This window comes from Chrysochloris asiatica, unplaced genomic scaffold, assembly GCF_000296735.1.
Source record: "Chrysochloris asiatica unplaced genomic scaffold, ChrAsi1.0 scaffold00023, whole genome shotgun sequence".
In the NCBI taxonomy this organism is placed as follows: domain Eukaryota; kingdom Metazoa; phylum Chordata; class Mammalia; order Afrosoricida; family Chrysochloridae; genus Chrysochloris; species Chrysochloris asiatica.
In genome coordinates this window covers 15,990,038-16,013,290 of record NW_006408541.1, presented here as the reverse complement: position 1 = coordinate 16,013,290, position 23,253 = coordinate 15,990,038, and the positions used below count along the sequence as shown (strand labels likewise).

At 44.4% G+C, this 23,253-nt stretch overlaps 1 protein-coding gene across 14 annotated transcripts in view; it reads right to left on the bottom strand.

The window, feature by feature from the left end:
• ZMYND8 (zinc finger, MYND-type containing 8) overlaps nt 1-23,253 on the bottom strand; it is a 134,027-nt gene that overhangs the window by 75,951 nt on the left and 34,823 nt on the right. For 8 of the 14 annotated variants that reach the window (XM_006839206.1, XM_006839210.1, XM_006839211.1 and 5 more), the window contains exons 3-4: nt 9,233-9,381; nt 559-702 (exon numbers count right to left, since the gene is read on the bottom strand). In XM_006839206.1, the coding sequence (XP_006839269.1) occupies nt 559-702; nt 9,233-9,381 (293 nt within the window). Of the gene's footprint in view, nt 1-558; nt 778-9,232; nt 9,382-23,253 lie in introns of those variants that run through there. The other 6 variants (XM_006839204.1, XM_006839205.1, XM_006839208.1 and 3 more) reach the window with 2 other exon arrangements.

Genomic DNA, 23,253 nt, shown 5'->3' with positions numbered 1-23,253 from the left:
TCTTCTAGATGATTTTATTTGGGTCTTTACTCATTTTTCTTCTTTCAAAGAATGTAACTCGTGCCTGTTTTTGTTTGCAGCAGAATCCCCAGCAACTATGACAACAGGCATCTGATAAATACTTGGTGCCTGAGAGATAGCAACCACTCGGAACAGCCATCAAATCGGTCTTTCCAGTGTGGCTACTACTGATGCAGCAAAGGCACATCCACAAGGAGGGTGAGTCACGAGAGCTCTCGCAAGATCCGTGAACCGTCCGAGCTGACTTCTGAAACATCCAATGAGAGTGAGTCGGTCAGGTGCAGATCCCAAAGCGATTCCAAGACCCACGCAGATCTGAAAACAACATTCAACGCAACTGTTTCTCCAACAGCTGCAGTGCTCTGACCACAGCTGATATTGGTTCACAAAAGGGGGTGCCAGGAATACAGCAGGTAGAAGGCAGAAGACTTCTCTTTTCCCTATCTATCTGGATTCTTTGGGAAGTTAAAAATAGAAGGAAGGAAGAGAAAGCAGAGGAAGCGCAGCAGGGAAGGCATTCGTTCATCAGGAACTAACCTCACATTCAGGACAAAACCAGTCCCCCTCTGGTTCCGATGTCAGTCTCAGACACTTAGCGTGATAAACCCGGGGACAGAGCTCACAGCAAAGGACTTGGCCTTCCCGGTGACAAACCCAGCAGTAGAAATCATTCCGTCCATCCTGCGGTACAACATCAACAGGGTCTGTGGTGAGTGGCTGCTTCATATAGTAAAACGGACCATGTCTTAGTTCTGACTGAAATGTAGGCAAGAAAGACAGGTTTGGTTTCAAAACAAATGTGCATTCTCAAAAGGAATTTGAACAAATACATCAATAACAACAAAAAAGAAAAGTATATCATTTCACAAGGTCATTAAAAAGCCAAGCTAGCTTGGGCTACTCAACTAAATATCAAATTTCCAGGTCTCTGATTAATAATAAAAAAAATTTTCTCCTATTTTAAGAGGCTATAGATCAGCTGGTATCTAAGATTAACCAGGCGGTCCTAGCAGCATAGCCCAATGGCTATGGCAGAAGACAACAGGGTTCAAACTTTAGCTCTACCATTAACCAGCTGCAGGACCTTGGACAAGTCTCTTAACCCCTCAGCTTCAGTTTTCTCATCTGTAAATGTGGGTATGAATCACCTAGGTTTACAATAAAATGATTAGGAATGAAGAGGATGATAAAACGTATGCATCGAACACGATGCCACCAGTACTAATATTGCTAATACGTATAGTTAAGAGTCCAATATATGGAAGTCCAAATTCACCAAGTCCACAAAATTATGACAATTTTTCCCTCGGAGGTGTCTTGTCTGGGGTATAGGTCAAATGGCTGAATCACAAAAACACAATTATTCACCTCCAATGAGCCGTCAGCATGATCACTAACATTGTAGGGCCCTCCCACATCTCTGATAAGGGGTCCACAGCTTCGAATTTAGAATATAACAACAGGAAAATGAGATGGATGGCCAATTCAGGGGAGCCAGACCTCATTCTGCCCCAAAATATCTGAAATGTTTCCCTAAGGATTTAATGTTGTTGTTAAGTGTTGCTGAATCAGTTTCGACTCACATCAACCCTGTAAATCTTTGGAGCAGAAAAAGCCTCATCTTTCTCCCGATGATTTACTGTAGAATCCACAAAGCCATACTCAGCTCATATGAAATCGTTCAAAAGAAAACTCACTTGGAAAATGTCTCATCTTAAACTACTAGAAATAGTCCACTGGTGAGTATGAAAAAGATCTGGTATGATCTTGAGAAGCAATCAACCCTCTCTGTGCCTTAGTTAGTTTCTCAGCAATAGCCATTTAACCACGGTCCCATTACCTACCTTTGATTAAACCTAATTGTGTAGCAAGTTTCTTTCTTGTCCTTCAGTAAAATACTAGTCTATCCATAAAGACCTAGTTTGATACTACACAAATTTGGCAATCCTGTAAGTGGGAATCGTTTCCCATTATATTTTCTAAATCATTATAGTTGGTACATGGAAGAGTTGTGTGGCATCATAGAATAAACACTTGAACTCAAGGTCTACTTGAACCGTAAGGTCAGAGGTTCAAATGAGTCGGAACCGACTCAACAGCACTACCAATACATAAACAGTCATAACATTTTATACTGATGAAAATCCTATCATCTCTGTTGTTGTTGTTAAGTGCCGTCAACTTGGTTCCGACCCATAGTGACCCTGTATAGAGTTTCCGAGGAGCCGCTGGTGAGCTTGAACTGCCAACCTTTCAGTTCAAATGGCTTTGCAGTCTGGCGCATTAACCCACAGAGCCACAGCAGGGCACCTATCATCTCTAAAGTAACATCAATACTGTCTCTTCATTTCCCAATTATTTTCTCCTGCCCCACCTCCCGCCCCAATGGCTGGGACCTCCAGAATAAGATGAAAAAGTTGCTCCGTTTGCCAATTCCCAGTATGGCACTGCAGGATAATGAGCTGGACTGCAAAGTTGGTTTGAACTGCAAGCAAGTTCACCAGCCCTTCTTCAGAAACCCTATACAGAGTCGGATGCTGTGAGTCGGAATTGAATCGTAGCACGTAACAACAACAGATCTTGTTTCTGGCTTTCAGTATAAAGTTTGAGTGTTCTAAAACGTCTGTTACTGGATGAAGAACCCCCTCATTCATGCTGATTTGACAGATCTCTGTTGGACAACCTTCTAAACTTTCCCTACTCTCACTTTTACTCAACTCCAAAGGGTGACTGTGTTCATTCTTCAGCCTTGTTACTTACTTCCCTGTTTAAGTTCAACTTTTTCAGATAGAGAAGTCTATCTGGTTTTTAGGAAATAGCATCATCGTTCTCAACCTCAACGCTAAGGACACTTTGGTTTTGGTACGTGCTGCTGAGTCAATTCCAACTCATAGCAACGCTGAATATAGGGTTTCCAAGGAGCAGCTGATGGGTTTGAACCACTGACTTTTTGATTCAAACTAATCTTGTGGTCTAGTGCTTTACATAATTCTTTGCGGTGGGGCCTGTCCTGTGCATTGTATGATGCTTAACAACACCCTTGACTCTAACCACCAGATGCCAGTAGTACCCTCTCCACGTTGTGATGACCAAAAATGTCTCCGGGCATCGTCAAATGTCCCCTGGATGAAGACCAGCTGCTGGCCTAGTTTGAGTTTCTTTGGGGAGGGAGCTTGAAGGTTAGCTTCTTGGTATTAAGTGCCACTAAGTAGGTTCTGACTTACAGCAACCCTGCATAGGGTTTTCCAAGGATAGGCTGGTAGGTCAGAACCTCCAACCTTGTGGTTAACAGTCCAGAAGTCCAACGGAAGCCTAGAAAAGAAACTCCTCCTCAAAGATAAACCGCACATATCAAGTCAGCAGAACTATTTCTAACCTGAATGAGGTCTTCTCGGATGCCTCTGAGGATTTTGCAAGATACCAGTAAGCCTCATTGTCAGAGCTCAACTCCATTCCAACAAGTTAATAAAAGAACAAGAATATTCAAGATCTAAATGAAACTGGAAGAATCTAATATAACGGCTAATCTTCCTAACCGACAACCCAAGTCCTTTATCTAATAGAAACCGGGGTTCTGATACATCAGAAATTAAAGTTTTCCTCCGATTCCCTCACTGCCAGTCCCCCACCAGGCTGCGGTGGGTGGTTCTTCCAAGGATCATCAGAGAGAGCCAGACTGTTCTGTACTCTGCAGACTACCTCAGCCTTCCCTTAAGTAGAAGATCTTGCTGAGAAGGAGCTGCCTGGTTAATCTTCTTGTCAATCAGATACCTTCCTTATCTGCTCCTTGTAAGTGTTTCGTGCTCCATAAAAATAATCTGATAAGGAATACGGAACATGGAAAAAAGGAAAAGAAATCATTTCAGGGAAAATGAGTTAGGATTTTACTTCTCCACATCTATAAATCTGTGTTCCCACCCTGATAACAAGGCGAACAGGTTGCAACCTGAGTAATTAGAGGGTAATTGCTGGTTATGAGAGCAAATGTTCTACTTTCTCTGTTCCTTCTGTGGGTTGGCTTAACAAGGAAAACAGAGAATGCCCGTTCATTAACTTCTGGAACACCTCAGTCCACACCAGGAGCCTTTTACACTTTTCCTGTAAAATGCCAGAGACTTAGCAGGCCATCTATCTCTGCTGCAAAAACTCAATGTTGCCGTAGCGGCACAAAAGCAGCCATAGACAATATATAAATGAATGAATGAATGTGGCAATAAAACTTTATTAACAAAAACCAGCCAATTTGCCAACACCTGGTTTACATAAACCAGAGACTGGGTGTTCTGTGTGAGGGTAGGACACATGTGGAAAAGAAACTCCCGTTCCTATCGGGTCTATGTACGTAACATCCATGCATGAAAAGCCATAGGTTTCATTCTCCTGCACTGGAGAGAACAGGGGTCCTGCAAAACACACCTTTCTACTCCAAAAATCCTGCCTGGCCAGCCTTCGGGTGTACACAACAGTCACCAGTGCTCCAGTTAAAAATGGGCGAGTCAGCAGGCAGTGGGGGGACACTGGGAGGGGTCATGGTTGTCTAAGGGGCAGAGGCAGCCCCCAGTCGGCTACAGTCTCTTCCGTCACTCAAATTTTCCCACTATGCCAGCCAGCCCAGCAAGGGGCTTTGTGAAATGCCCACAAAATAAGACCACCTAGACCACATGTGTATGATGTGTACATGTTTATGTATACAGAGAAACCTACGAGAGCCAGAACTCAAGTTTTCCGCCTTCAATAGGATGCATACCATCTCTCTGTTACCACAGAGACTCCAACCTCAAAAAGGCCCAGTGTGTTTTCCTTCTCTGAGAGATTTCTGCTCTAAACGCTTTTGCTGTTATTTGAATTTACCTTCTTCTGATAAGTTTCTGCCTTACAGAGTTTCCGGCTTTTGGTAAGTTTGACTGTACAGGATTTTCTAGGCTGCAATCTTTATAGAGAGGAACCGTGGTGATAAGTGGTTGAGTGTTCGGCTGCTAACCACAAGGTGGTGGTTCAAACCCACTCATCACCCTGTGGGAACAAAATGAGGCTGCCTACTTCTGTAAAGATTTTTGTTGTTGTTAAGTGTTGTCGAGTCAGTTCCAACCCATAGCGACCCTGTACAGGGTTTCCGAGGGTGTAAATCTTTACGGGAGTGGAAAGCCTCATCTTTCTCCCGCAGAGCGGCTGGTAGTTTCGAACCGCTGACCTTAAGGTTCGCAGCCCGATTCGTAACCATTACGCTACCAGAGCTCCTGTAAAGATTACAGCCTTGGAAATCCTATGGGAGCAATTTTACTCTGTCCTGTTAGGGTTGCTGTAAATCAGAATCAACTCAAGAGCAATGGGTTTAGTTTTCTTAATCTTTACAGGACCAGATTACCAGATCTTCTGTGGAGCCAGTGGAGTGAGCTCCAACCAGTGACCTGCCGGTTAGCAACTGAACACTTAACTAATGTCTGTCTGTCTGTCTGTCTGTCTGTCTATCTATCTATCTATCTATCTATCTATCTATCTATCTATCTATCTATCATCTATCTATCTATCTATCTATCTATCTATCTCTATAGACACTCTCATTTCTACAGATAGATATCATCTATCCTGTAACAAAGAAGGTGAGCGTGTTTGATTAAAGGTATACCTAGAGCTACTTTGCACAAATTGAACAGATGACTTCATAATCTTTTTATCAACATGAAAAAAAATTCTCCATAGGATTCTTTAAATTTAAATATCCTGGGACTAGAGATTGTTGCTATTGTTAAGTGCCATCGAGTCCGCTGCGACCCATAACAACCCTGTATAGGGTTTCCAAGGAGCAGCTGGTAAGCTTGAACCACCAACCTTGTGGTTCAAACTGACTTTGCAGTCCAGTGCATTAGCCCACAGCACCACCCCAGCACTAGAGATTAGAGTGATACTTATCAGGAATTGTTTTGTTGCAAGGGACATTCAGCAACCTGCTCCACATCCACAATGATGTTAGGGACACTCCCTGCCCAAGAAAAACACCCACAGGTTTTCAAATTCCTCTGAGGGGTGAAACCATCGGGTCAAAAGAGCTTCAAGAAATTAATTATGAACCCTCTCCCCATAAAAATAAAGTGCTTATTTTAAAGCTCTTCTTAAAACTCTCCTAAAACTATTACATACCCAATATATGAAAAATGAAGGAAACCAGGTACATATTTAAAATGCAACTGGTGTAGGATAAGCATTAGACCATAAGGTCAGAGGTTCAAACCCACCAGCTGCTTCTCTGAAACTCTATACAGGGTTGTTGTGAGTCAGAACCAACTTGATGGCACTTAACAATAAACACCACCACCACTTGGCAATAACAGATCTCCTTAACTAAAGATGGAAAAACTGTACTTTGTTGTATGGTAAACAGAGGCAAACTGGACTCCTTAGTAGAACTCTAGCATCTAGGAGAGAATTAAAGAAACGATGAAGCAGAAAAGCTTGAGAAACATCAAAAGTCAAGAAAACTCCATACTTTCAGGGACCTGATTGCCTAATGAGAACGCCGTAGGGTGGGCATGAGACAACTGGAAGGGCTGGGGAGTCTAGAAATCTAGAAATTGCTTTGCAGACCTCTTAAATATTGGAAGACTAACAAAATTATATATATTCACTATGGTTCGGAATCAACTCGACAGCACTTCACAACAACAACAATATATATGGAGTCCTGGTGTGGCACTATGGGTTAATGTGCCAGACTGCAAAGCCGTTTGAACTGCAAGGTCAGTGGTTCAAGCTCACCAGCTACTCCTCAGAAACCCTATATAGGGTAGCTATGGGTCGGAATTGACTCAACGGCACTTAACAACAACAACGTATATATGTCACACATGGCGTTTGTACTTCTACAATTTGTTAGCTTTAATTCCATCATTCTTTTTATAAAAGGCTGCCCAGAAACAAAACAAAACAGCCGTGACTCAATTTTCAGCCAAATAAAAGTCAGACAGGTCAATATGTGAACAAAAACACTAAGGATGCACACCCTCCGTAGAATAATCAGCCATTTGCCACCTTGGGTAGCATTTGCCCAAGGACAAAGTTCAGGAAGCAAGAAGGGTAGGAAAGGAGGAGAAATGAAATGGGAAACACAGGGAGGAAGTAGGATGAATGATGGTACATTGCAGGGATAGCAATCAATGAAATGAAACAAAATGGGTATGAATTGTTGAATGGAAAACTGATCTGCTCTGTAAAGCTTCACCCCATTCATAACAAAAAGTTCAAAAGGAAATGAAATTTAAATTTCCTGTAAGAAAAACAGATTCCACACAGGGGAGACTGCCGCTACTACACAGTTAAATGCTAGGATGAATTATAGGGTCAAGGGTCAGGCATTTTTTCTCTTTACATCTCAGGCAGTTTAGAGTATTCCCTCTTTGACAACAAAGGTCCCCTGGCCATTCAACCCAGGAGTGTTATATCAGCGAAAGAAAATCTACTATCAAACTTGCAATGTTCCTATTCTACACCCATTTTATAGATGCAACTGAAGCTCAGAGATGTGAAAGTAACAACAAGGCCACACAGGGAGTTTCACAGTCGCTGCAGAGGTATCTCGGGAACTTTCCCTTCTAGTACCACAGTTCAGAAACAGTTCTAGCCATACTGAGGAACACGGATTGTTCCGGTGCATAACCCTGCCCTGTGTCCATTTTCCCAGGCTCTGCTACTGCCCACATTCTGGGTGCTTTCTGTATTCATGCAGGAAGATTTGCCTGAGTTTCAACCTGTGGCAAACTGAGTGGGACCCATGTTTTTTTCCAACTTGCAAAACGCTCCCCCAAATATTTATTTACAACCCACCACCAGCTTCTTCTCCTACAATGGAATTCCCAACTCCTTGGGCCTGCACTGTCCAAAATGGTACCCAAATTACATGTGACTATTCAAATTCAAATGAAAGAAAATGTGAAAAACACGGGTCCCATTCAGAGTTTGCCACAGCTCTAAACTCAGGGTCACCTTTGTCCGTCTCAGGTGTTGGATGCTCACATGAGGTTTGTGGCCACCATACTGAACAGTGCAGATGTAGACTATGTCCACACCTGCGATTCAATATTTACGTTAACTACTCCACTTGTACCTATTCCACTTAGCACAGAGCCCGGCTTATTTTGTTAATTTCTTTATGATTATATTCACTTAATTATCTTCATAACAGCACTATGAAGTTAGCAATAGACGTATCATCATCCCTCTTCTGAAATATGAGTACAGTAGGCACACAGAGGTTAACTTACTCACAGTCACAAAGCAGAACTGATTATTTTACTATGTAATTTTGAGAATGAAAATAGATTACTGCTCAGAAAAAGTACATCTCTCACAATTCTGGGCATTTAACTATTGCCTGGTTTCTCTCCGTGAAAGCAACAATTAGTTTTTATTCAACCTTAAATCTCCAGGGCCCACTCCACTCCTCAATAATACACAAAATGGATGGATAGATGGATTCCCAGGAATTTCTAATCAAGCGCTAAGACAGTTACTGTTCTTCAAAGGGTAGGAGAACGAACTCTCCTGGTATATTGCAGGCGGGGTGGAGAGAAATAAATCCCACCAATATCATGAACACTACACTGTGGGGAGGACCGATCAATTCCACCAGCATGTCCACTACAGGGCACCCTCTCTCTTTCTAATCAGAAAAATACCTAGAATTTGAAAGTTACATGACTCATTCAGCAAGTTCCAAAATGGCAAATAGATTCCCATATCTGGTAGAAGACCTGCCCTAACAGCAGAGGGAGGTCAGTACTCAATGAGAAATGAGAAGGAAACCCATCAATCACCGATGTCTACCACAGGTGTTACAATCACAAGTGTTACATGAAGATTGAACCCCTCTTTTTACAGATGAGAAAACCAAGACCGGGACAGACAAGACTTGACCTTAATCAAGTAATCACCCCTTAGCAGAACCTAGCAGAGAAAAATATCCCCAGACACACAGGGGACACTAAGTGCTACAAGTGTGAAAACATAAATCCCCGGAGAAAGCCCCAAACCTTTAGGCCTATGCTGTTCCCAAAACAGATCTGCAAATTGGCTGGAAATGAACCCTTAAAACAGCCACAATGTGAGCTGCCCTTTTTGTTGGACAAAAATGACAGGCAAGGCAGCTAGCTGTCTGTCAAGAAGCCCAGCTCTAGAAAATCCCACCCGAGCACACGCCCCTCCCAGGGAGCCCCTTTACCTGCTCTTTGTTGCTATTATTGAGTAAGCCAGGTTTCTTTTTCTTTTTAATGGGGCTTGCTGAGGTGTCCTGTGGTGAGTGGCCATTGGAGGAATGTGGTGGGCTGGGGAACTTTCTTTTCTGGGCTGTTCGCTCTGTAGAGCCGGGATCTGTAAGAGACACACAGGACCACACATTTTAAAGCAGTCGGGGAGGCCAGGCCCTTCGGGACACTGCACATTTTGGTCTGCAAACTCTCAAGGCCATTTTAGCATCCCTCTTACTAGAATATACTTACCCCTAACTTTCATCGTCTATCTCAGAGATCAGACCGTTTGTTCTTCAGAGCGTGTAATATTTTGGTAAAAGTGTAATTAACTGCCAAAATGTAAAATAGACTTCAAATAATAACCTGGATTTCCAACTTCTCTTTTTTAAAAGAAAAAAAAAAAAAAAAAATCCAGTCCTACATTACATGCCCTTGTGGCACCCACAGAGATGACTAACAGCTACCTAAGTTCTGAGGGTGCTATGGGCTAATGAGTCAGACTGCAAAGTCCTTTGAACTGCAAGGTCAGTGCTTCAAGCTCACTAGCTGCTCCTTGGAAACCCTCTACAGTCGCTATGGATCCGTGGCACTTCCCAACAACAAGTTCTGATGGGAATGGGATCTCTGCCTTTCTTTACTGCCTCTATTGTCTCTGCCAATTAGGCCATGATCCTACTAGCACCTGTTTTCACACTGTTGTTGAGTATTCTCGAGTCAGTTCCGACCCAGAACAACCCTGTATCCCTAGGGTTTCCGAGGAGCAGCTGATGAGCTTGAACCGCCAACCTTGCAGGTCAAACCGACTTTGCAGTCCAGCGCATTAACCCACAGAGCCACCAGCAGGACTCCAGTTGTCACATAAGCACCAGTGTTTTCCAATCCCAAAGAAATCTGTATCAGAGAGCAAAAGAAAATCATAAGGGGCAGAGAGAGACAGAGTTCAAGAAAATGAAGGCAAATACACCTCTTTCTTTGTGGATGAGAACAATTTTGATTCATCTTTTATAGGTTAACAAAGTATACTGTTGATGCTGTTAAGTGTGGTGTGGCACTGTGGGCTAATGTGTCAGATTGCAAAGTTGTTTGAACTGCAAGGTCTGTGGTTCAAGCTCACTAGCGAACTCCTATACAGGGTCGCTATGGGTTGGAACTGACTCAGTGGCACTTAACAACAACAACATACATGGAAACAATACACCCCACCCACCTGAAAGTCCTCCTGGTCCAATCACCAGCAGACATGGTATTGTATCTGAGACTCTCCTCAAGTAGACCAACACTAATTAACACTCTCAAAATTTCTCCTCTGAAAATGCTAATAACCTCATCTCTCTCTGTTATTCTCTTTCACTTTCTTATTTTCCAATCTCCCAGCATTTCATTTAAACATAGAAAGACTCCCATAACCATCCAATCTTCACCTGCAAACAAATGAGTCTATTCCATACCAAACAACAACTTAGTTAGCTGGTGTGCCTTGCATCCTGAAGAAGAGACCAGAGTTCCCAAAGGAGGGGAAAACTACCCCAGGAGTTACAAAGATAGCAGGACGGGATATCAAATCAAAAAGATGATTATCCCCACAGATGGCCTGATGAAGCTCCCCCTCCATGGAACACTCCAGGCAAGTCCCAGCTCGCAGACTAGATAAAACATCCCAGCCCTTCATGTCTGGAGGGAGTCACAGACAACAGACTGACAGGCTCCATTCGGCCACACCAGGCTGACTGTAACAAGCCTACTGACCAAAAACTAAACCTGTTGTCAAGTCGATTCCAACTCAAGGAGACTCCATGTGCTAGGGAACAGAATTTCTCCATAGGATTTTCTCAGCTGTAGTCTCTAGAGAAACAGATCACCAGGACATACTCCAACAAGTTTAGGTTAGCAATTCAGCAGAGCGAACCGAACCATTTATACTGCCCAGGAAAACTAAAAGGCCTCCTAGTGATTTACTTTGGGCTTCAAAGACAAACATCTTCCAGCAGCCTCATAAAGCAAGACAAAGCCCACTATTTCATCCTCACCTAATCCACACAATGGAACTTTCCAGATTCACAGGCAGGCTTCAGAATAACCCTGGATAAGCTTCAGAGTTCTATTAGACCGAGACCCTGGTACTCTGGTATCCCGACTGTTAAGCGCTTACCTCCTCCTACACATAAGGTCTGCGGTTCGAATCTACCCACTACTTTGTGCGAGAAAAAACATGTCAATCTGCTCCCATAAAGATTACAGCCTTGAAATCTCTCTGCGTCTGAGCCAGAATCAACTCACAAGAAGACAACTAGTTGAGACACAGCCCCAGGAGGAAATAAGCCACAGACATTTTGAGGGTGAACAGACTCCCAGAGTTCTGGAGATGATCCCAAATACATCAAAATGGAGGGCCCAGATGGTTGGCCCAAAGGCATTCAACAGCTAGCTTACTGATAAAACTCACTAAAAAGATGATACCTAGGATTGGTGCACCTTCCCCTAACCCCCTCCAGAGAAGGTCTATAAGGGTCTTCACCCCACTTCAACATCATATATGGAAACTCCTATTTTCTCCACGTAGCCTGTGACACAAGAGTTGCCTCTCAGAATCACGTTCTATAGATAGTTACGGTAGGCAAAGCTGTGCCTTTAAGAGTATCCAATGGCGACACTGTGTGGCGGTGCCTAGGCTGGAAAACCACAGAATCATTAGTTATTGAGGCGATTCCAACTCATGCCCCGCCCAGAGTAGAACTATACTTGCTTCCGACATTTTCTCAAAATTGGATCACTCGGCCTTGCTGAGGTAGGTACCTGTGTATTGACTTGATCCTTCAGTATCAAATAGTAGCCAAGCATGTTAATGACCTTGGACAACACACAGGGGTTCCAGAAACAACTAAAGGCCCATAATACAGGACTAGCCTAATGGTTTTACATTACAACCAACAATGGAATATTCTGGAGCCATGAGAATAATGAGACACGCCTACACAAGCTCATATATGACCATGTCTATTACATCAGGCAAGAGAAGTAATGTGGTTAAGTATCATGAATGGATGCCCTGACCACAAATTTAAAATAAAATTTTAAAAAGATGCAATATGTACAGAAGTGTTTGCATAAATCAAAAACACTCCAGGAAAAATACAAGATTATGATGCAATCTAAAACAGGAGATACTCTAGGATGGAGAAGCTACAAAGACTGTGGAAGTGAGATCATTTCTCACTGTGTACCTTGGTGTGCTGGATTTATTTATCAGGTACCTGGAGTACACTTTACCATATTAAAGAAAAGAAAATATTTATGTAAGAGTCAATTTCATGGGGGACTACAAAGGCAAGAAGTGACTGGCTTACAAGTTTTCAAGAGGGAACCTAGATCTAGAGGGTGCAGAGGAAGGTAGAATCTCCACTGAGTAGTATCCAATCTGTCTGGGCAGGGCTGATGAGATGCGGACAGGTCTTTTGTGATACAACAGTGAATAACTGTTATCAGGACTGCTTGTGAAGGTTGGAAATGTAAAGGTAGACGTTTTGTAGCAAGGAGGGGAGTGACTAACTTTTCATTCAGTCTAGGAGCAGAGGTCCCTAGGACCAATCAAGGGAGAAGAGCGGAGAGCGGGACCCTATCCAGAGAAGCAGTGATACCTGAGATGGAAGCAGAGAAGACAATGTGGAGAGATGGAGGAGCTGGGGACTTCAGACACAAAGAGGGACGGGGCTGTGTGCTGACGACAGGGGGCAGGCTTGTAGTGTATACCCTTTGGTTGGTTGATGATGCGATGCAAGGAGGGGATTGTAACCATGGCAATGAAACAATACAGGATAGGGTGAACTTAAAACTAATGTTCTCCCATGTTAACTATCACATAATTCACAATAAAACATTTTTTTTTAAAAAAAGAGTCAATTTCACAGAAATTTTTTTAAAAATCAAGGTGTGCAAACTAAAGCCAGTAACGAGGGACTGAGAGACTTGCCTCAGGATGAAAAATGGCATCAGGTGGGCAAAGGAAGGCGGGTCAAGGGCATTGGTTCTACATGGATCTGATGAACCCAAAAAAAGTCTACTAAGTGTTACAGCAGAAGTGTTTAAGAGAAGAGTTTAGGGGCTTTAAAGGTGACATGTCCTAGGAAAAATGGCAACCCTACCAGGCAAAAATGGAAACAAATCCAGCAGAAGGTTTGGTTTTGTCTGTTTTCTTTTCTTAGTGGGTAGATTTTCAAAGAAGTACAGACATAAGCAAAGACAAATCAATGGGAATTTTGGGGCAGATTCAGGAAAAAACAAAAGGTGTGTTTCCATATTTCTCAACAGAGCACTGCTGGATTTGTGCAAGAATAACTCTTTCTCATCACAGAAAACACTTTGGTCCTTCCCACTAGATGCTACTATTGTTGGCTGCTGTCACCATCAACTAAATGCAGCTGCTGCCCAGTTCCGCACCCTAAAATTCAGATCCACAGGAGTTTCACTGGCTGGATTTTGAGAAGTATATCACCAGGTCCTTCTTCCTTGTCTATCTTAGTCTAGAAGTTCCACTGAATCCTATTCACAGCATCATAGCAACACACAACTTATTAGCAACGCCCCCGGCAGACAATGCATGAGGTGCATCAGCCAGAAACCAAACCCAGGTCATCTAATGCACAGAAGGTGAACCACAATCAAACGTGTCTCCATATGCTTCCCAAATACATCCACCTTCATGCAGAAGCACTGAGTTGGAATGCATCACAGGAGGCCATTATGCCTAGCCAACACTAGTCAACAGTTGAAGGTGGAAAGGGCAGTTAGTTACTACCTCTGCCTTGGGTAGTTGAAGTTATCCACTTGTGGTTCACCAAGAGTGAACCTCAGACAGACTTCACTGGGAATTTGCTACCATTGTCCTGAGTGGGTGCCATCAGTACATTCCAACTCATAGTGACCCCATGTGACTGAGTAGACCTGCCCCACAGTGCTTTCTAGGCTGTCAGAATACACTTAATGACAGGAGGTTTAGGGTAATCTTACCAGGACTCAAGCTCCATGTCTTTTTCATGCAGAGCTGTTGGGTGGGTTCGAACCACCCACCTTTAGGTTCACAGCCAAACACTTAACCGTTGTGCCACCAGGGCTCCTCTGAGGCTCCACTCCATCAATCTGGAGGACTCCATTGGAGACCCACTGCTCTAAAGTGTATGTTTGGAGGACAGGGTCCAGCTAGAGAATCCTGCTTCACACTGGTCAGCCAAGAGAAGAGAGACCTAGTCTATTTCGCCTTCTCAAAGGTGTCCTTAACTCTAAAGGGAGGAGACAACAAGGCTGAAAGACCATTAAACTTAAGGTGTGGTGCTGTGGGTTAATGTACCTGAGTGCAAAATTTGAACTGCAAGGTCAGAGGTTCAACCTCACCAGCTGCTCCATTAAAACCCCATACACGATGTCATAGGTTAGAGTCAACTCAAAGGAACTGAACAACAACAAGGAACATTAAAATTCTTTATTTGTATGAGAAAGGAGAGAAAACTAAAAATAAATGCAAGTGGTCATTAGTTTTTTAAAGCTGGGAAGGGAGTTTTACCCCAAATCCACAAGGAAACAAACGCAAACTGACCCAAGGATGCTCACACCTCCCAGAGTTTCCAGTTCAGTAAAACATTAAAAAAAAAAAAAAACAACACAACACCTATCCCATTCCCTGTTACTACCACCCCCAGAGTTAATAATGAGTTACACAGCTATATCCAAGGGGTAGAAATTTAATAGGTTCCAAACAACAGACACATCTGTCAACCTCAGAGGCTTTCGATGAAGGCTCTTAGGGAGAAAAATTGGATTTTGCGTCCTTCAGAAGTAGAAGCCGGCAGGTTGGCCTTTTGACTTAAAAGCTAACCTAATCTAGTAGAGGGTCGGTTCTGGTGAAGAGAGAAGGGTGGGTTTTTACTGGAGCCCTGTTAACAAACCTGACACCTTAGGATCTTTCCCAGAAAGCTGTGAGTCAGAAGGTTTTTGTGGGGGGGTTTTCTCCCTCCTTTTTCTTAATGATTTAATTCTAATGAGGATCTATTGCTAAACATATGTCATTTACAAACCTGGAATGGTGACAACCAGCCACCACAGACTGAAACAACGGAGGAGATGCTTTACCCTTGATTCCTAGATTGTACATGAGAACAACAAACCACTGCCCCCCCCCCAAAAAAAAACAAAGCAAACCCACTGTTCACTGGTGGATTCCAACTTCTAGAGACCCTGTCCATAAGGCAGAGTAGTTGTTCCTTATTTTCAGAGACTTTAAATCTTTATGAAGCAGATAGCCTCATCTTTCTCCCTCGAACGGCTGGTGGCTTTGAACCGCCAACCTTGTATTAACAGCCCAATGCTTATCCCAGTGCACTACAAGGGATCCTTAAAGCACTGCCCACCCTTACCCCCTATTAAAATTAAGTCCTGTTTGGAATGAGTTAACTTGGGCGTAGGAGGAGAGCTGCTACTTGGAAGAGGCCAGAGTGATGACTCAGGCAAACAGCTTGGCATGGAGCGGCAGAATTTCCCCCTCCTTGTGATATTTCACTGAATTCTTAATAATATGGGAAAGTCTACTGAGTACTTGGAACCAAGTGGGTGAGAAGATTGCTCCAGAACCTGTGTCTTTCTGAGGAGGGAACAGCCAGAAATAACCCCGCTCAGCACTTCCCAAGGTGTGGTGCTGGAGAACGAGGACTGGACTGCAAACCACAGGGTTGGCGGTTCAAATCCACCAGCTACTCCTCGGAAACCCTGTACAGGGTCACTAGGAGTTAGAAGCTACTCAATGGCACTTAACAACACCAACAGCACTTCAGAAACACCCTCTGACTTAAAGGATGCAGCTTCCTTCCAAATAACCTCATCACGAGAATCAGTGTCCCCAGAGCGGTAATTCAAGGTGTCACCCCACCCTCTCCCATACCCAACCAAACAAAATCCTTAAATCACAGAAACTAAGATATATCACATGTAAGCAATGTACAATGAAATTGACCAATATGTTTCTATGATTAAAATTGATGATAAGCATTACTTAAGGGTTTTGTTTTTTCACAAAACAGTTTTGTAAAACCTTTTCTACATTGAATTACAGTTTGAGCTACATTATTATTAGTAATCGAGTGGAGGCATTTTTTTTTCTTCCTTTAATTACTTATTACTTTTATTCTCAAGAAAGTTATTGATAGAGGTTCACACAGACTAATTATCACAGTATTTCTTGTAGCAATAGCAAATCTAGCAAAATCAGAAGACTAGAAACTCCAAGGTAACAAGGATTAAAAACAGTTCCTCCGGCATGTAGTGTTTGCAAAGTACTCTGGGTAGTAAGGGTAGCTCTGACCTGAACGTGCGCATTTGTTGTTGGTAAGTGCCACTGAGTCAGTTCTCCTTCAAAGTGCTGTGTGTAGGGTTCCCAAGGTGCGGCTGCTGGGTTTGAACCACCTACCTTTCGGCTGGAGTCCTGGTGTGGCGCTGCGGGTGAATGTGTGTACCTCAAGTTTGGTTTGAAGCACCAAGTTGGCAGTTTAAGCTCCTTGGAAGGCCTATACAGGCCAATACACTTTGAAATCCTATACAAGTAGTGATTCAAGGGCACTTCACAACAAATATATTGATACATGTAAACTAGGCTTATTAAAAAAATGTCTTTGTTGTTCTAACTATGAGGATATTTTCATAAGAGATAATGAATTTCTGATGAAACATTACACAAAATTTTAATCTATTATTTTAGTGATTCTTGGAAACCCTCCACAGGGTTGCTATGGGTCAGAGCTGACTGGACAGCACTTAACAACAACTCTGAGAGTGTTACCTGGTGTGGTCCATACCTCCTGCCCCTCCCCCTGTACCCTGCTGGCACCACCACTGCTAGTAGCTTACCTGGGCCTTGGGTAGTCACGATCAAGAATTTCTTATTGGTATTTACAATACACTAGTAGCCCTGGTGTAGCACTGTGGGTTAACGTGTCAGACTGCAGTCATTTGAACTGCAAGGTTGACGATTCAAGCTCACCAGTTGCTCCTTGGAAACCCTATACAGGGTCACTATGGGTCCAAATCGACTCAACAGCACTTAACAACAACAGTAGCCCTGGTGTGACACTGTAGGATAAGCACTGGACTGTTAACCACAGATTAGCAGTTCAAATCCACCTTGGAAACCCTATATATATATAAAGGGTCACTATGAGTCGGGTCCTGGTGTGGCACTGTGGGATAAGGCACTGGACCACAAGGTCTGTCTGAATCACAAGGTTGGCAGTTGAGACTCACCAGCCACTCCTTGGAAACCCTCAGCTGAGTTATGAGTTGAACAGACTTGATGGCACTTCTCAGAATGCTTTACAAGTACTTCTCTCTAATTTGCTTATCGAAGATTACTCAGCTATTACATAGCAGGGCTGGGATTTGAACCCAGGCAGTGTGACCCAAGGAGCATCGATGGCACAAAGAGTGCTTAATTAGCCTAAAGGTTAGAAGTTCAAACCTAGCCCAGTGGCACTATGTAAGAAAGCCCTGCTAATCTGAAACCAAAAAGATTACAGCCCATAAACCCCACCAAGGAGCTCTCACTGGAACGCATGGGATTGCCCTGAGTCTCATCGGCCACAGGTTTGGTTTGGTTGCTGGTCTGATCCTAAGACCTAGCCTATAGCCAAGACATCAGGAAAGGCCTTTTCCTCAGCTCCGTAGCTAGCTGTTGTTGTTACTGTTGTTAAGAGCTGTCAAAGTCAGTTCTAACTCATAGCGATCCTGTGTAGGATTTCCAAGAAGCAGCTGGTGATTTTGAACTGCAAACCATGTAGTCCAAATCAACCACGTGGTCCAGTGCCTATCCTACAGCACCACACCAGGTAAACTCCTTAATAAGGGCCTGTGTGTTAACACTGCATTCTCATGTGTAGATGGAGGTGTTAGGGCACATGGGGACTCTAACAAGGAGCTTCAGGATTGGTGGAAGACAGAAAATAGTGTTGTATCACCCATTGCTGGCCAAGGCAGTCCCCAGGAAGCACCATCATCCAAGGGTCGCACTAGATGCTGCCCACCAGCACAAAACAGACCTGGGTGCTCCCTGGTCCTGTCCCCCCCTACACACACACACACACACACACACACACACACACACACACACACACACACTGGGTTCCTTCCCCATCTCAGCCCTAGCCTCCTCTGACAAGCCTCACCAGGCCCCGCCTCTCCCACATCCGGAGCCTGAGTCACTGCCCTCCTTCTACATTCTCCAGGGTCTAGGAAATAACACACCATTACAGGGAATGGTCTCCTCCCAGGAGGACCACCCCTGTTGTGTTTTTCTGTGGACATTTCCTTAAAGATGTCCACAGAAAGAAAAGAGAAACTTGGTTAAAAGGCCTTACAAGTAGGATAAAACAGAGTTCCCTGGACAGTCCCCTAGCAAACCAGGCTGAGGTAGTCACCCTACACAGATGTCAGGGGTGAAAGCCCTGCTGGACCAGGTTCAAGACGATAGAGACAGACAGTACACACGAGCTGCAGAAACTAGTTCTGCTGCTTCCCAGCAGTGTGACCTCAACCTCTCTGTGCCTCAGTTCCAACAGCAGAGATAACGAATGATTCACCTAAGACTCTCAGGGCAATGTCAGACAATCAGTAAACACCCTAGAAATGTCAACCTTTTTTTTTTTTTTTTTAATAAAAATATTTTTTAAAATAAAAATATTCTACCTCCTCCTCCTCTCTCATTCACCCTCAACACCATCACTCAGCTCCTCAAATCAGAGCACCGGACACAACTCTTCCATTTCAGTCAGAAGTCCTGGCTGGGTCAGGGGTACAGGTATGGAGTGTAATCACCCCTCTCCTCGGCCTACTTCAAACATGACCACACGCTGCTCTCTTGGAGGCAGCAAAGCAGAGGCAGGTTAATCATTTCAAGGCAGGTTTTGCAAAGACACAGAGCAGGTACCCAAACAGGCCTCCCTCCCCAGGAATCTAGGAGCCCTCCCCAGCCAGCAATTACATAATAATGAAACAAAAGCCCTGAATTTCCTCCTGGACGAACACACAGAAATGAGAAATCCAGAGCAAAGGACAAAGGAAGAGGGGGGAAGGAACATAGTTTTTCTTACAGTGGAGAAGGCCTAAACGGAAGCAGAACATGGGAGGGAGATCACCATGTGCTCACAAGGTGAGCAAGCCCTAGACCCACTGGGTTGTGGGGACAGAATAGACCACGGCTAAGCTGGAACTCTCTGAGCTACAGTGCTTTAGAAGATCTCCCTCATGAGTCAACTATTTCATCTGGCACCAGGAAGACGACAAGGGCTGAAGTGGACATGAGACAGGAGAACCAAAGAGTCATCCTCAACTTGGGGGAGAAAAATGTCAAGTCATTGAGAATCTCGGGTACCTGGGAAGCAAAACAAGCGAGGAAAGATGACAGGGGCTGAGGTTCTGAACCGCCAAGCAGCACTTACCTGACATTGAGAAAGCTCAGCAGTTCAGAGGTCTTGCCTCTTTTAGGGTAACAGAGGCTCCCACAAGAAAGACATTCCTGCTTCCGGATCCTCTGTGGCCTCTCCCAGGGGGAGGAGGAAGCAGCTAAGAGGCCAGGCTAGGAGTCAGCATTTAGCAGGCAGGCCCCAGTCCTGTACAAGTTAGGTCAGGGCAAGGACACTGTCACCTCTCTGCAATAGGCAGTCTAAGGCTCAGGATGTGCCTTAATGTCCCCAGGCTTTCAGGTCTAATTTATCACTCTAGACAGCAGCTCGGCTAGGATGAAAGTCTTCATTCAGCACATTGCTCCGAAGAGCCATTTATTTCACCGGATGTGAATACACACAAGGAATCTTAGTGGCTGTGCTGATGAAAGCAAGAAGGTTGGGGGTGGCAGGGAGGCTGCAGGGATTGTTGCGTTGTTGTATTTTGACCGCGTTTTTAAATTTTTGAATGATTATTTCAAATTACCTTTCGTCCTGATGTGGCTCTACTAGAAAGGAGACAGCCACTTTTACGCTGGAGGTATAATCCCTCCCCATTCTAAACATACACTCTCACTCACTCAATAATGCAGAAGCGGTGATTAAAGGGCACATTCATATGTAAAAGGTAAACTTCCAAATTCCCCAGGCAGGACAGAAATTGCTACAGCCAGGGAAAGAGGTTGATTTACAAATGAATTCAGTGTTTGGCCCTCAACAGCCACACAGCCAGAGCTTTCTCCTCCCCAGCGGCAATGAGGCCTTTTGGGAGGAACACTTCTCCAGGGGTATTTCCTGGTTCTGGAATGCCAAGCTGGGTGAACCGTTATCAAGGGGGAGGCAGGGCCTATCTCCTCACAGGACATCTCTAGCTCTCACCCCTCCAGTGGCCAGGCCCCAGAAGGCTTCACCCAAGGGCCAAGGAATTCCATCCAGGGAATGTGAAGTAACTGGCTGGCTGAGGAGAGGTTGGTGAGAGAAGATGGTTCTGATGGCGGAGACCCGCCTGCATTATTTATCCAAGCTCACCCCACAGGGAAGCTCAGGTTCTAGAAATTCAGGGGCTGGTGACTTTCAAATCACAACAGGGTATGACAGGATAGGAGGGGCCAACTCAGGAACAAAAAGATGATTCCATGCCAGCTGCAGCGGAAGCACAGAGAGGTGGGGAAATAAAGACCTTTCAGAAAGGGGGTCGATGAAGGGAAGAGGCAAGCTGGTTACCAAGCAACGTTCCCCCACAAGCCCCAGGCAGGAGGTCTAGCCTCTCCAATGGACACCTTAATAAGGACAAGAAATTCTCCACTGAGAACACCAGTAAGAAGGCACAGTCCTTCTTCACGTCACCATGTTCCTTCAGGGGAGGATCAAGAATTGCAGGCCCAACGCGCCAGAATGCAAACCCGTTTGAACTGCAAGGTTGGTGGTTCAAGCTCACCAGGTGCTCCTTGGAAACCCTATACTGGGTCGTTATGGGTTGGAACCGACTCAACAGCACTTAACAACAACAACAAATATCTTCTTTAGCTGTGGTTGTGTTCACTTTGACTCACAACAACTACAGGTACAAAAAAAAAAAAGGTGTTGCCCGGTCACTAGAGTCCACTGCTGGTATCCCGTCCAAACTAGGGGTCACCTTTCAGTACTACATGAGGCAATATTCTGTTGGGATTCACAGGGTTTTCACTACACTGTAGGATAAGCACTAGACTACTAACCACAACGTTGGTAGTTCAAACCCACCTGCCGTTCTTCAGAAACCCTATACAGGGTGGTTGTACGTTGGAATCGACTCAAAGGCACTTTTCATGACAGCAGCCATCTTCAGAAGTAAATCATCAGCCCTTTCTTCCAAGTTGGCCTTTATCTGTCGGTGCCACTGAAACCTATCCACCCTAGGTGACCATGCTGGTATTTGAAATACTGGTAGCATAGCTTCCAACATTACAGCAACATGCAAGCCATCACAGTACAACAAACGGACAGGCCCAGAAAGTTGTCTAATTCCCACTGGCCAAACAAAAAAATAAAAACTCCCACCTCTTGGCCATCAGTGGAGGGATTTTCTGAGAACACGGGTCCTGTAGGCACAGTAGTGACAGAAAGAGGTGGGTGGGGGCCCACTGCAGCCTGGCATGTAGAGGCCAGACTGCACGCAACATGAGAGTCTATATTAGTAGGGGTGAGATTCAATAAAGTATCCTAAGTCATGTAAAGAAGCAACACTGGATCCAGGTCTTTTTACGCACTAAGCGCAATCCAAGTGAAAATAAGGCCAGAGACAGAAAATGTGTGAAAGAAATATAGGCTGGGGGAGTAGGGAGGGCTCTGTGTTTGCAGAGCCTTGAAGAACACCCAGGAAAATCCATTGCCTGCAACAAACACTAGTCTCCTCTTTGAATTCTTTTAAGCACGCGCACATATGTTGCCATTTAAGAGAGAAAGAGCTCTGGGTAAATGGATTATAATAACTAATACTATGGTCTTCTCACTGCATGCCTGGCACTGCCTATGTGCAGCCCAAGAAGAGTTCAGGACTTGCGGCATACAGTGCAGTGCAAAGCAGTAGTCCTCACCAGGGGACCCCAAAGGACACTTGGCAATGCCTTGAGACATTTTTGGTTGTCACAACAGGACCAGGGAGAAGCTGCTACTGGCATCTAATGGATTGTTGTTGTTAAGTGACATAGAGTCTGTTCTACTCATAGCAATCCTGTATAGGGTTTCCAAAGAGTGACCGGTGAGTTTGAACTGCCAACCTTGTGGTTAGCAGAGACCAAGGCTTATCCTCCATCATCATGCCTGGACTCCGTATCTAATGCATTGCTGCTGTAGCTAAGTGCCTTCCAGTCACTTATGACTCACAGCGAGCCTTTTTGATCTTTGCGAGACCAGAAAGCCTCCTCTTTCTCCAACCAAGTGGCTGGCGGGATTGAACCACAGACCTAGTGGTTCACAGTGCAGTGCCTATCACATGGATCCACTACACTCCCTATCTAATGGATAGAGGCCACCCCCCACAACACAGAAGTTAACTAGCCCCAAATAGCAGTAGTGTCTAAGCTGAGTAACCCTGGTGCAAAGCAGCAGCTAGAGTTGCCAGGCAGGTCTAACCCTGTGTCAATACACCACCCACGGAGAAGCTTCGCCCATTAAGAAGGAAAATGATGCCTTGTGTTTCACTTGTCGGTCCAGATTTCAGATTTCAAAAGGAAGAAAACAATGGGACCAACCAGTCATCAAAATATGCCTGAGCAAGTATTAGACATCTGGCCTGCCTGAGAAGACCCTGCCCTCACACGAGCGTCAAATCATAGTGAGAATATCATCTATTACTGAGTACTTAGTACCGTGAAGTACTGTTCTAAATTACAGTTCTCCATTTATTTCCTCCTCACCACAATTCTACAGGGAAGGAGGAGGAAACTGATGTCCAAAGCGAAACAGGCCTATGATGATGTAGCTAAGAAACCAAAGAAAAAGAATAGACCCATCTACCAAGTCTTTTCTGACTCTGACAG